This window comes from Littorina saxatilis, linkage group LG16 (assembly GCF_037325665.1).
Source record: "Littorina saxatilis isolate snail1 linkage group LG16, US_GU_Lsax_2.0, whole genome shotgun sequence".
Classification (NCBI taxonomy): Eukaryota; Metazoa; Mollusca; class Gastropoda; order Littorinimorpha; family Littorinidae; genus Littorina; species Littorina saxatilis.
Window position 1 is genome coordinate 31086605 of NC_090260.1, and position 15234 is coordinate 31101838.

A 15234-nucleotide genomic window follows, 5' to 3' on the forward strand; every position below is an offset into this window, starting at 1 on the left:
CAGATTGACTAAATGTTGTAATTTCGCCTTACGCGACTTGTTTCTTTTTTAACATTTATAAAACATATTGTTATAATATTAGTTCTTCTAATGGGCGAGGGCTGGAGAAAAAAATCTTATGCCATTACCCTCGTTAATAAAGAATTGGTCTTGTCTTGTCCCTCTCTCTCTCCCCCTCTCTCACTCCCTTTCTCTCCCTCTCTCCCCTCTCTCTCTCTCTGTCTCTGTCTCTCTCTCTCTCTCTCTCTCTCTCTCTCTCTCTCTCTCTCTCTCTCTCTCTCTATTTATATTTTTTATGTGCGTCTGTCTTTATGTGTTGTATAAAGGACAGGTTGGAAGAATAGGCTTTGCCTAAAACCTTTATCCTTTTGTAATAAAGTTCTGAGTCTGAGTCTCTCTCTCTCTCTCTCTCTCTCTCTCTCTCTCTCTCTCTCTCTCTCTCTCTCTCGCATTCAGTAACAAAGATAACTATAACAGAACTGCAAACGGGGTTGATACTGTTTATATTACACATCATTGGTCCAACAAGTTTTAATTGATTAGTTGACGACCTTTTATTACAATATTAGATAATAGATGTCAATTTTTAAAGCTGACCTGTTTTGTGTTATCGACATTCTTAGCTTATTTTCAATTTAAAATACAGTTGAGATTTGTACGTACGTAGACATGCTTTCGCAAGTTTCTTACGAGAAAACTTTGATGTGTGAAATGTTGAATTTTAATGTCCAATGATAACATCGAACGCAGAAGAAGAAGAAGAATGTCCAATGACATGCGCCATGAGACTGTTATTTGGCGGTGAACAGCGCTATAAAAGAATGTTTTTATTATATTATTACGCACGGGTGATGCTTAAATGGGAATAAAATATATTGATTGTTAGTCAGGTTGTTTCTTTGTCGCCTGTTTGTTTGTTGGTCGGTTTATGCGTGTGCGTGTGTGTGTCAGGTCAGCGGACATAAAAACAATTTTAGACTAGTACCGGAAAATATGATATCTTTCATAACCTCTCTTCCTGTCCCGTAGGGGACACAACTTCACCTTTCTGTACGTCGTGATAATACTAATACTCATACAATAAAAAGTGCATGCTCAGCAGCGCGCCTGCTGACTTAGTTTTCGAAACCTTACCACGACCTCTTCCGGCAAAAACCGTAACTTCTCTTAAACCAAAGACATTTTGTGCTGGTCGTACATCAACAAGTTTCATCGCAAATCCGCAAGCTAACAGGTCAATAGAGACATTCCAGATATAATCTATCGGTTTTATAAGGCCAAAACAAAAAATGGGTCTGTTTACGGTAACATAGGCCAAAAAAATAGGGTCGGTAGGTCGGGATTTTTTTTTCTCCAAAAAACCATATTTTTACGTTATTTTGCAAAAAAACCCAAAATTTTTTTTTCTTTTTTCTTCCCCCAAATGCCAAAAAAAGTCTAGGGTCGCGCGAAAAAAATAGGGTCGGTCGGGTTACCGTAAACAGACCTATTTTTTTGTTGGCCTAATGGATTTTGGAAGAGTTTCTTTCCCTTCTTTTTACTTGCTTGTCCATGCAAACACTGAGGCAAGCTACACGTGACATTATGGGCTTGGTCTTGCAGCGCTTCTGTGGAAACAAGAGAAAAAAACTCTTCCTCAGCCCGTGCAAACTTGGTCCTACAATAATTTTCATCGTCTGCCAGCAAGACAACAGGGCCTCCGGGCAGTACTCCAGATGGCAGAAAATAGACACATTCCAGGAATAAGTAGTTGTTACGGGTTTTTCCATAAAATCCTCAGGCAAGCTATACGTCACATAATGGGCTTTTTGCCTTATAGCTATGATAAACAAAGGGAAGTAATCGCTCTTAATGCATACGACATGTGTAATAGAGTAAGTGAGAGTTATACGGAACCATTCTCCTGGCACCTGAGAGAATAACAAGCATTGAAATGAACAAGCGACTTTCATCCTCCTTCATGACTTTCTGTTGTTACCATCTGTGGAAACCAGAGAAAGCAATTCGTCCACAACCCCTAAAAATAAAACCGACAGAGTTATTTCCGCGAACATCTTCCATTGAACTGCCTGCCAGAGAAAGCAACTCGTCCACAACCCCTAAACACTTGACAAGAGTTATTTTTGCGAACATCTTCCATTGAACTGTCTGCCAGAGAAAGCAACTCGTCCACAACCCCTAAAAATAACCGACAGAGTTATTTCCGCGAACATCTTCCATTGAACTGCCTGCCAGAGAAAGCAACTCGTCCACAACCCCTAAAAAAACCCGACAGAGTTATTTTTGCGAACATCTTCCATTGAACTGTCTGCCAGAGAAAGCAACTCTCCCACAACCCCTAAAAATAACCGACAGAGTTATTTTCGCGAACATCTTCCATTGAACTGTTTGCCAGAGAAAGCAACTCTCCCACAACCCCTAAACACTTGACAAGAGTTATTTTTGCGAACATCTTCCATTGAACTGCCTGCCAGAGAAAGCTCGTCCACAACCCCTAAACACTTGACAAGAGTTATTTTCGCGAACATCTTCCATTGAACTGCCTGCCAGAGAAAGCGACTCTCCCACAACCCCTAAACACTTGACAAGAGTTATTTTTGCGAACATCTTCCATTGAACTGCCTGCCAGAGAAAGCAACTCGTCCACAACCCCTAAAAAAACCCGACAGAGTTATTTCCGCGAACATCTTCCATTGAACTGCCTGCCAGAGAAAGCAACTCGTCCACAACCCCTAAAAAAACCCGACAGAGTTATTTTTGCGAACATCTTCCATTGAACTGTCTGCCAGAGAAAGCAACTCTCCCACAACCCCTAAAAATAACCGACAGAGTTATTTTCGCGAACATCTTCCATTGAACTGTTTGCCAGAGAAAGCAACTCTCCCACAACCCCTAAACACTTGACAAGAGTTATTTTTGCGAACATCTTCCATTGAACTGTCTGCCAGAGAAAGCAACTCGTCCACAACCCCTAAACACTTGACAAGAGTTATTTTTGCGAACATCTTCCATTGAACTGTCTGCCAGAGAAAGCAACTCGTCCACAACCCCTAAAAAAAACCGACAGAGTTATTTTCGCGAACATCTTCCATTGAACTGTCTGCCAGAGAAAGCAACTCGTCCACAACCCATACAAAAACCGACAGAGTTATTTCCGAACAATCATCTGTTATTGAACTGCCTGCACGCCTTACCAGCACTTGCACAAGGCTTCAGGGCAGTAGTCCAGATTGCAGTTCTCCGTACACCACTCGTCCATGCCTTCCATCGCCTTCTTCTTCTTCTGGGCAACGCAAGTGAGGCGCGGAGGGAGGTCGACAGGGAGGTCGGTGATGATGGAGATGCTTTGGATCTCGGTTGGGACGTGCAGACCCTGAGGCGCGTTGCCTGGAGGACCTTGAGGTCCATGGGGTGAGTTGCTGCTGATCTGGTAGCTGTTGACGACTGTCTGCTGGACCACAGGGGTGTTCCCTTGCTGGGTGCGAGACGGGGTGTTCCGTATGGAGCTCTGCATGGGAGGGGCGTAAGGCGAGTTGCTTTGGGAAGGATCTCCCCAAGGATCACCACCGCCGTTATTGTTGTTGTTGTTAGACATTGTTGGAGTGCCTGAGCTTGTCCATGGATCTTGCTTATTGTTATTGTTGTTGTTGTTGTTGTTCGTTGGTGAGGGTTGAGAGTTTGGCCACGGGTCTTGGTTGTTGTAATTTCTCTGAGGGGGAGCGTACGGTATGGGATCACTACTCGGCGGAGATTGATTCATGGGTAGCGTCCCTTGGTTGTTCCACGGATCTGGATTGCTGGATCCGATTGGTGGTGGCGATTGGTTCATTGTGGGACTGCCGGAGTTGACCCATGGGTCCGGGTTATTGTTGTTGTTGTTGTTACTGCTCCGTTGTGGTGGCGCGTATGGCGATTGGCTAATTGGTTGTCTTCTTGGTGGTGATTGGTTCATCATTGGCTGTCTTCTTGGTGGTGATTGGTTCATTGTAGGAGTACCCGAGTTCACCCACGGATCAGGGGCGTTACTGCCTTGGGGGCCTTGCGGCGGTGCGTAAGGCGATTGGTTGATTGGTTGTCTGCCTTGCGGTGGAGATTGATTCATTGGTTGCCTCCCCTGCGGCGGAGACTGATTCATAGAGGGCGCGCCAGAATTAACCCAAGGATCTGCATTGTTGTTGTTGTTGTTGTTGTTGTTGTTACGCCTTGGGGGCGGTGCGTACGGGATGGGGTTGCTGTTGGAAGGTGACGGATTCATGCTTGGTCCTCCGGAATTAATCCATGGATCCTGTTTGTTGTTGTTGTTGTTGTTCATTGTTGGACGATTTGAGGGTGATGGTGAGCCGGAATTTAGCCAAGGATCTTGATTATTGTTCGGAGACTGGTTCATACTGGGACCTCCAGAGTTGGTCCAGGGGTCCGGGCCGCTGTTTCCCCCCTGAGGCGGAGCGTATGGCGACTGGTTCGTCGGTGATTGATTTCCCGGTGATTGGTTCATCGGCTGACGTCTAGTGGGTCCCTTGTTCATGCTGGGTGAGCCAGAATTAACCCAAGGGTCTGGATTGTTGTTTTGCTGAGGCGGAGCGTAAGGAATCTGGTTCGACTGCTGTCCTGATGGTGACTGGTTCATGCTGGGTGATCCAGAATTAACCCAAGGGTCGGGGCTGCCACTGCGCTGAGGCGGAGCGTACGGAGACTGATTGCTGGGTGACTGGTTCATAGGTGACTGGTTCTTTGGTTGCTGCCCTCTAGGCGCCTGGTTCCCCATACTAGGTGAACCAGAGTTAACCCAAGGATCGGGACTGCCGCTTCCCTGTGGTGGAGCAAAGGGCGACTGGTTCATGCTCGGACCTTGTGGTTTGTTGTTTTGTGGATTCGTCCACGGATCTTGATTGGTGTTTCTCTGCTGAGGCGGGGCGTAGGGGATCTGGTTCCTGGGCGGCGATTGGTTCGTGGAAGGCTGGCGCTGATTTGGCCACGGATCGCCGTTGTTCCGTGGAGGCGATTGGTTCGTCGGTTGTCTTCTTCTCGGTGATTGTCTCATCGGTTGTCTTCTTCTCGGTGATTGGCTCATCGGTTGTCTTCTTCTCGGCGATTGGTTCATTGAAGGGGCAGGCTGGTTGTTCCATGGGTCAGCATCGTTGTTGTTGTTGTTCCCAGAGGAGGGAGGGGTGAAGGGGCTTTGACTTTTGGGGGGAGGGGTGAAAGGACTCTTGAAGGACGGGTCAAAGTAGTAGCTTCCTCGTGAATTCTGACCTCCCATCTCGTTCTTGTTGTAGTTCTCGATTTCTGGTGGCACTGGAACAGGACACAACCGACTGATAACTGTCCCAACATTGTGCAAGAATAGTGCTAGTTTTTGTTGTATGATTGCAAAATATCTTCTCGCTGTTACTAATTTGAGATTTTACAACAGTTCTAAGACGCCTGAAAGGCAAAGTGTGTGTGTGTGTGTGTGTGTGTATGTTTGTTAAGGTGTGTATTTGCGTGCGCGCGCGTGTGCGTGCATGCGTGCGTGCATACGTGTGTGTGCGTGCGTGTGTGTGTGTGTGAGTGTGTGTGCGTGTGTGTGTGTGAGTGTGTGTGCGTGTGTTTGTGTGTGCGTGTGTGTGTGTATGTGTGTGTGTGTGTGTGTGTGCGTGTGTGTTTGCGTGCGTGCGTACTTGTGTGCATGCTTGCTTGCTTGCTTACATACGTGTATGTGCGTGCGTCAGTCTGTCTGTGTTCTTACCCATATTGTCGGGAGGACCGGGCATTACGGCGATGTCGGCACAGTTCCTCAGCTCGTACTGGGGACCACATCCTTTGCACAGTTTGCCCGTGTCGTCAAACCCCCATTCGTTGTCTGTCATCATCATCATCATCATCATCATCATCATCATCATCATCATCATCATCATCATCATCATCATCATCATCATCATCATCATCATCATCATCATCATCATCATCATCAACAGCAGCAGCACCATCAGCATTAGCATTAGCATCATCAACATCATCAGCAGCTACAGCAGTATCAGTAGCAGCAGCAGCAGCACCATCAGCATTAGCACCATCCAATCGTTATTATTCTCTTCATAGAAAGTGACATCATCATCATCATCATCATCATCATCATCATCATCATCATCATCATCATCATCATCATCATCATCATCATCATCATCATCATCATCATCATCATCATCATCATCATCATCATCATCATCATCATCATCATCATCAAAAAAGGTGATAAGCTCCGTTGCTGCCGAGCCCTATTTTGGCATCAATACTAAACACACACACAATCTATCTTTAAAAGGTAAAACAGCGATAGAGGCAGAAAACATTTATGAGATAACAGCACAACAGAGACAAAAGCGACACTTCGTGGCCCCATTGGTTCTTTTCTTTCGTCACTGATGACGTACTTCCTGTGTATGTCCACTGCATGACGCAACGCTCACACGTCATATCTGACGGCATCTTGACGTCAACGTTTACCACGCCTTGCTTCTCTTCCGGTACAAAGAATCTGACGACAGAGGACAGGATGATTGCTGATTGCATACGATTGCTGATTTACTGATAAAGATCAGTAAAATGAAAGAGTGGAGTGAAGTGGAGTTAACCAGATTAAAAACAAAACAAGTCGCGTAAGGTGAAATAACAACATTTAGTCAAGCTGTCGAACTCACAGAATGAAACTGAACGCACTTCTTTTTTCACCAAGACCACATACTCGTAGTTTCGTCAGCCCACCGCTCGTGGCAAAGGCAGTGAAATCGACAAGCCATGCAGAATAGTGCAGTAGTGGTCGCGCTGAGCAGGATAACACGCTTTTCTGTATGTCTATTCTTTTTAGCTTACTGAGTTTGTTTTTAATCCAAACATATCATATCATATCTATATGTTTTTGGAATCAGGGACCGACAAGGAATAAGATGAAATTGTTTTTAAATCGATTTCGGAAAAATAATTTTAATCATAATTTTCATATTTTTAATTTTCAGAGCTTGTTTGTAATCCAAATATAACATATGTATATGGTTTTGGAATTATAAAATGACAAAGAATAAGATAAAATTATTTTTGGATCGTTTAATAAAAAAATAATTTTAATTACAAGTTTTCCATTTTTAATGACCAAACTCATTAACTATGTTTTAAGCCACCAAGCTGAAATGCAATACCAAAGTCCGGCCTTCGTCGAAGATTGCTTTGCCAAAATTTCAATCAATTTGATTGAAAAATGAAGGTGTGACAGTGCCGCCTCAACCTTAAGAAAAAGCCGGATATGACGTCATCAAAGGTATTTATTGAAAAAAACCCAACAATGTCCGGGGATATCATTCCCAGGAACTCTCATGTCAAATTTTATAAAGATCGGTCCAGTAGTTTACTCTCAATCGCTCTACACACACACACGCACAGACAGACAGACAGACAGACAGACAGACAGACAGACAGACAGACAGACAGACACACACACGCAAACACACACAAACACACACACACACACACACGCACGCACACACACACGCACATACACCACGACCCTCGTTTCGATTCCCCCTCGATGTTAAAATATTTAGTCAAAACTTGACTAAATATAACAAAAAGCACCACACAAAAAAAGAAACAAGTCGCGTAAGGCGAAAATACAACATTTAGTCAAGCTGTCGAACTCACAGAATGAAAATGAACGCATTGCCATTTTTCAGCTAGACCGTATACTCGTAGCATCGTCAGTCCATCGCTTGTGGCAAAGGCAGTGAAATTGACAAGAAGAGCAGACAAGTAGTTGCGCTGACACGCTTTTCTGTACCTTTCTTTGTTTTAACTTTCTGAGCGTGTTTTTAATCCAAACATATCATATATATATGTTTTTGGAATCAGGAACCGACAAGGAATAAGATGAACGTGTTATTAAAAGAATTTCGAAAATTTAATTTTGATCATAATTTTTATATTTTTAATTTTCAGAGCTTGTTTTTATTCCGAATATAACATATTTATATGTTTTTGGAATCAGGAAATGATGAAGAATGAGATGAACGTAAATTTGGATCGTTTTATAATTATTTATTTTAAAACAATTTTCAGATTTTTAATGACCAAAGTCATGAATTAATTTTTAAGCCACCAAGCTGAAATGCAATACCGAAGTCCGGCCTTCGTCGAAGATTGCTTGGCCAAAATTTCAATCATTTTGAATGAAATATGAGGGTATGACATTGCCGCCTCAACTTTTACAAAAAGCCGGATATGACGTCATCAAAGACATTTATCAAAAAAATGAAAAAAAAATCCGGGGATATCATTCCCAGGAACTCTCAAGTAAAATTTCATAAAGATCGGTCCAGTAGTTTAGTCTGAATCGCTCTACACACACACATGCACAGACAGACACACACACACACACACATACACCACGACCCTCGTCTCGATTCCCCCCTCGATGTTAAAACATTTAGTCATAACTTGACTAAATGTAAAAAGAAAACGAACCAAGCTTGTTCTTCTGTTTACATAGAGGGGGAATCGAGACGAGGGTCGTGGTGTATGTGTGTGTGTGTGTGTGTGTGTGTGTGTGTGTGTGTGTGTGTGTGTGTGTGTGCGTGTGTGTGTGTGTGTGTGTGTGTGTGTGTGTGTGTGTGTGTCTGTCTGTGTGTGTGTGTGTGTGTAGAGCGATTCAGAGTAAACTACTGGACCGATCTTTATGAAATTTTTCATGAGAGTTCCTGGGTATGATATCCCCAGATGTTTTTTCTTCATTTTTTCGATAAATGTCTTTGATGACGTCATATCCGGCTTTTTGAAAAAGTTGAGGCGCCACCGTCACACCTACATTTTTGAATAAAATTGATTGAAATTTTGGCCAAGCAATCTTTGACGAAGGCCGAACTTTGGTATTGCATTTCAGCTTGGAGTCTTAAAAATTAATTAATGACTTTGGTCATCAAAAATCTGAAAATTGTAATTAAAATTATTTTTTTATAAATCGATCCAAAATTACGTTTATCTTATTCTTCATCATTTTCTGATTCCAAAAACATATAAATATGTTATATTCGGATTAAAAATAAGCTCTGAAAATTCAATATATAAAAAATATGATTAAAACTAAATTTCTGAATTCGATTTAAAAACAATTTCATCTTATTCCTTGTCGGTTCTTGATTCCAAAAAACACATAGATATGATATGTTTGGATTCAAAACACGCTCAGAAAGTTAAAACGAAGAGAGGTACAGATCTTATGCTGCACAGCGCAACCGCTACCACTCTAAACAGGCTCGTCAATTTCACTGCCTTTTGCACGAGCGGCGGACTACGGTCATTGTGAATAAATGCAGTGCGTTCAGTTTCATTCTGTCAGTTCCACTGCTTGACTAAATGTAGTAATTTTGCCTTACGCGACTTGTTAGCTACTGTCTTGATTTGAAGATAACATTTTGATGTTTTCTACACAGCAGAACATTTTGATGTTTTTTACACAGCAGACCCCCCCCCCCCTCCATCCCCTCCCCCTTACTAACCGTTCAAACACACGAACACAGACACAAAAACACAGACGCAGACATATAGACTCACAGACACAGTCATCCAGACACACACACACATACACACACACTCACACACACACACACACACTCACACACACACACACACAGCCACACAGCCACACACATATACACACACACACACACACACACAAAAACGCATCCCCCCCACACACACAAACTGACCTTGTACCAGACCCGTCAGCCATCTGGATGGGGTGCTTGTCGAAGCAGCCCTGACTGACCCACTGCTGAGGACACATCTTGAATTCCATGGAACCCCCGTAGTTTGAGTTCATCAGAACTTTGAACTGGGCAGTCTGTGAACACATTATAGACTAGAGATTATTAGAGATGGATACAATAGACTAGAGATTATTAGAGACGGATACAACAGACTAGATGCTATAAGAGATGGATACAACAGATAATAGATTATTTTATATGGATCCGACAGACTAGCTGCTATAAGAGATGGATACAATAGAATTATATATATGTCACAGTGGAAAGTGGAATCCAGAGGAATCTAAAATTCCCCTAGGGGAAAGTAGAATTCCAGTTTCCCCTCGAGGAAACTGGAATTCTACTTTCCTCTGGATTATTGCCAGATGAAACTGGAATTCCAGTTTCCTCTAGGGGAAACTGGAATTCAATCTCTGGGGGAAAGTAGAATTCTACTTTGCCCTAGTGGAAACTGGAATCAGACTTGCATTTGATCCAATAACTATCACTTGAGACTGTTCTGCATTAATTTTGTTCAAGAATAACGCCTAACATAAATAGAAAAACTCTCTCTCTCTCATCTCTCTGAGTAGTCTGTCTCTGGGCGAGGGCTGGTTGAAAGGAAGCTCGTTTATATTGCTTATGCCATAACCCTCGTAAAATAAAATTTGATTTGATTTGATTTGAATTGATTTGATCTCTCTCTCTCTCTCTTTCTCTCTCTCTCTCTCTCTCTCTCTCTCTCTCTCTCTCTCTCTCTCTCTCTCTCTCTCTCGTAGCTGACAACAATGTGCACGCAGCGAGAGACAAAACCATCTAAGTATTTTGCTTGCTTTTGCACTTTGCTTGCTGAAGTATCTGGGGACAATGGTAAACGAGAGAAGAATGGAGGCTGTTGGGTCATTGTTGATAATTAGCTTTTGGGAAACAGCAGGCTATATAATCACAGACCCATTAACAACTCAAAATGTAGTGGTGTGTGACTGAACAAACGTTTCATATGTGTTTCCATTTGCACGTATCGATGTATTTAGGCCAAAAAAAAGGTCTGTTTACGGTAACATAGGCCAAACAAATAGGGTCGGTAGGTCGGGATTTTTTTTTTTTTTCCAAAAAACCATATTTTTACGTTATTTTGCCAAAAAAACAAGATTTTTTTTTCCCAAATGCCAAAAAAGGTCGCGCGAAAAAACTAGGGTCGGTCGGGTTACCGTAAACAGACCTATTTTTTTTTTGGCCTTACACATGTTGTCAACAAATTGACATAAGCATCCTTTAAAAAGAAAGAAAGTGTACAGCGGGAAAGTAAATTGGTGGACGAAATTAAACATTTAGAGACAACTTTTAATGAAAATATTTTGTTTATTTTCGAAAAGAAAAGACAGGAATTAATTGCAATTCGACTAAAGAAAATTGACGGAATGGTTATAAGAACCCGTATAAAATGGATTTCGGACGGTGAATATTTTTGTAATTTTGGAAAAATTAGACATGCAATAATTAAGAAAGTACAATCATATTATGATAATTTATATACATTCGATGAAAAAGATGTTTCATTTGATGATCAGATGCCAGTGATCGGCAAGGAATCGGCGGAGATTCGTTGCTCTGATGTTCATATTTGCGAAAGAAAAGGGTATCATAGCGAGCGCACACTGCATAACATAGACAGAGTCTCTGATACACATCAGACAAAGTTGATCGTCGCAATGTAGGCTGGTCAGTAGCAAGCGAATTGCTAGAGAAAAAAGCTTTGGTCATTAAAAGGGGCTCTTACTATGCCACCCCTAACACAGTTATTTTCGGACAAATTCTATGGAGCAGCAGAACCAGAACTTCAACTCTCAACACCTAATAAGAAAGATAATGTATGCTCTCATAAGAAGAGTCACCTCCTTTACATGGATACAAAGCAAGAGTTACCTCCCTTGGGTTCTGGAACATTCCGGTAGTTTCGCCGGAGTGCAGTTGTTTTCGTTCATTCATTCTTCTGATATACAATATATAAATACAATATGTATAAATACATATGCACACTCGGCAAAGCGAAGTGTCTGCAGTTTAGTAGTAGTGCTATTGTCACGTAGCGCTATCGACACGTAGCGCCGTATTGACACGTAGCGCTACAGTACATTGTTTTTTTCACAACATAGTGATATCGACACAAGGGTCTTTCCTGGCAAAATTGCTTAGGCACAGTTAATAATTGTCTACCTATACCCGTGTGACTTGGAATAATAGGCCGTGAAAGGTAAATATGCGCCGAAATGGCTGCAATCTACTGGCCGTATAAAATTCCATCTCACACGGCATTATTGCAGAGCGCCTAGAACTGTACCCACGGAATATGCGCGATATAAGCCTCATATTGATTGATTGATTGATCGACACGTAGTGCTATTGGGACGTAGAGATAATGGCACGTGTGAATTCAGCATTGTCGAGTCCACTACATACACAAGGTAAAAACATATGTTTTGGGTAAAATGCTGAGAAACAAAACTGAGTCGGTCAGCAGGACTACGTTCTAAAGTTCAGTAAAATCTGGCAAAAAATTAAGCAAATTTCAAGTCTGATTCCAGTTTCCACTAGGGCAAAGTAGAATTCTACTTTCCCCTAGAAATTGAATTCCAGTTTCCCCTAGAGGAAACTGGAATTCCAGTTTCATCTGGCAATAATCCAGAGGAAAGTAGAATTCTAGTTTCCTCGAGGGGAAACTGGAATTCTACTTTCCCCTAGGGGAATCTCAGATTCCTCTGGATTCCACTTTCCACTGTGACATATATACCAGATTATCAGAGACGGATACACTAGAGACTAGAATATTGGAGATGAATACAACAGGCTAGAGTCAATAATATATGGATAAGAGGGACATTAGAGATGTATACGAAAGACTCGAGGTTATAATAGATATGGATAAGAGATTGATACGACAGACTAGATGCTATGAGAGATGGATACACCAGATAAGAGATTATTAGAGATGGAGAAGACAGACTAGATGCTATAAGAGATGGATACAATAGACTAGAGATGTTTGGAGATCGATGCAAAAAAAGTAGAGGTTATAAGATATGCATTAAATGTAAAAGAGATTATTAGAGATAGATGCACTAGATACAAGATTATTAGAGGTGAATACGACAGGCTAGAAGTAATTAGAGATCGATACAATACACAACAGATTAGTAGTGGTGGATACGACAGACTTCAGGTTATAAGAGACGGATACGATCGATAAGAGATTATTGGAGATGAATACGACATGCTGAAATTAATGAGAGTTTGATACAATAGACACAAGATTAGCAGAGATGTATACGGCAGGCTAGAGGTTATAATAGATAGGGATAAGAGATCATTTGAGGTGTATTCGACAGACTAGAGGTTAAAAGGGATTGACACATTAGATATCATATTATGAAAGATGTTTACGACAGACTGGAGGTTATACGATATGGATAGAATAGATTAGAGATCATTAGAGATGGGTACAACAGAGTAGAGGTGATAAAGGATGGATAAAATGGACAAGAGAACGCTAGAAATGGATACGACAGACTAGAGGTGATAGATGAATACACACTAGGTAAGAGATTATTAGAGATAGATAGACTAGAGGTTGTTATAGATAAATACAATAGACTTGTAGAGATTGTTAGAGTTGCATGTAATAGACTTGAGATTATAAGAGATGGATAAAAGATGCGAGAGATAAATACAGAACTTATACAGAAGAGATTATTATAGATGGGTACAATACACTAACAGTGATGGGTAATGAATACAATAGACTAGAGATTGATCGAGATGAATACAATAGTCCAGAGATGCGTACAAAACTACGTATGTGTTGCTGATGGAAATCTTTTGAGCTACGGCATTCCAGATATAGTTTAAATAACGTGTTTAAGAGAACTTGCAATAATAAACAACCAATCCAACAAACAACCAATCAAACAAACAAAAATAATAAACCACACAGATAAACAAACAAAAAACCAACCAAACAAACAAACAAAAAACCAAACAAACAAACACATAAGACTACGAGACATTCTTCTTTTCTCTGAACATCGACAACAATGAATGACAGGATATATGACAACAAGGATGCTTGCCTGGCCTGGTGCGTAACTTCCGGTGATGATGCCAGCATCAAATTTACCCCCGTTCTCGTTGTCACGTGGTTTGTCAACGGGATCGCCGCATATTCCACACTTGTTGTCTCGTTTCATCTTGTACTGAGAGAATAACAAACAACAAACAACAAAATCAAAGAAAAAAAACCCCAAAACACAATCAATTCTCCTTCTCGCCGAGATTAATAACCTTTCATGTATGCTGTTTACGTAGTTAGTTTACGTGCGGGACCGGATGTGAGCCTGGTCAAGGGCCACGCTTTTCTGCTAGGAGACAGACTAAAATGTATTCGTAAACAATTTGCAGTGTTTGGCTCCGTGCATGAAAGTCAAATAAACTTGGTATGTTTTCAAACGGATAGCATGACTGGAAGCCCTAGGGGATACGTGCTCCTTTGTTTGTTTGTTTGTTTGCTTAACGCCCAGCCGACCACGAAGGGCCATATCAGGGCGGTGCTGCTTTGACATTTAACGTGCGCCACACACAAGACAGAAGTCGCAGCACAGGCTTCATGTCTCACCCAGTCACATTATTCTGACACCGGACCAACCAGTCCTAGCACTAACCCCATAATGCCAGACGCCAGGCGGAGCAGCCACTAGATGGCCAATTTTAAAGTCTTAGGTATGACCCGGCCGGGGTTCGAACCCACGACCTCCCGATCACGGGGCGGACGCCTTACCACTAGGCCAACCGTGCCGGTCATATATACGTGCTCCTGGATATCGGATACGACAAGTTCAGTAACGTTAAATTAAAACAAAGACAAGAAAGGTTAATCAATGATTTCCTCTTTTTGGCCACATCCTTTTTACGCTCTTTGGAGGAAAAGCTTCTTTTAAATTTATTTTTTTATTTTTAAAGTGATTTCATTTCGGGAATCAGGCTGGATATACAGACTATATCCTAGCCGTTTCCAGTTAAATAACCAAAGGTTATCTCCATTGTCTTGTTTGCCTGAAACAAAACTTCATCAAGGATAAAGCAAAACGGGGCTTGATCAAAAATTAAAAAAAATAAAAACCAGCTACCATAAAAACTAGAGAAACAGACAACACTGATTTCCCAAGCAAGAAAGCAGACACCTTATCAGTAATTGACATTGTTCAATCTGCTTGGTACTGGTTGGTCCGGTGTCAGAATAATGTGACTGGGTGAGACATGAAGCCTGTGCTGCGACTTCTGTCTTGTGTGTGGCGCACGTTATATGTCAAAGCAGCACCGCCCTGATATGGCCCTTCGTGGTCGGCTGAGCGTTAAGCAAAAACAAAACAAAACAAAAAACAAAAACCAAATCTGCTTGGTTCAACCA

General features: G+C 41.7%; 1 protein-coding gene across 1 annotated transcript in view; it reads right to left on the minus strand.

Moving 5' to 3' along the window:
• Nucleotides 1-288: 288 nt before the first annotated feature.
• LOC138950817 (uncharacterized) overlaps nucleotides 289-15234 on the minus strand; it is a 23718-nt gene continuing 8772 nt past the window's right edge. The window contains exons 3-7 of the mRNA XM_070322533.1: nucleotides 13901-14023; nucleotides 9735-9868; nucleotides 6414-6517; nucleotides 5729-5842; nucleotides 289-5295 (exon numbers count right to left, since the gene is read on the minus strand). Coding sequence (XP_070178634.1) covers nucleotides 3191-5295; nucleotides 5729-5842; nucleotides 6414-6517; nucleotides 9735-9868; nucleotides 13901-14023 — 2580 coding nt within the window. The 3' untranslated portion in view covers nucleotides 289-3190. The remainder of the gene's footprint in view (nucleotides 5296-5728; nucleotides 5843-6413; nucleotides 6518-9734; nucleotides 9869-13900; nucleotides 14024-15234) is intronic.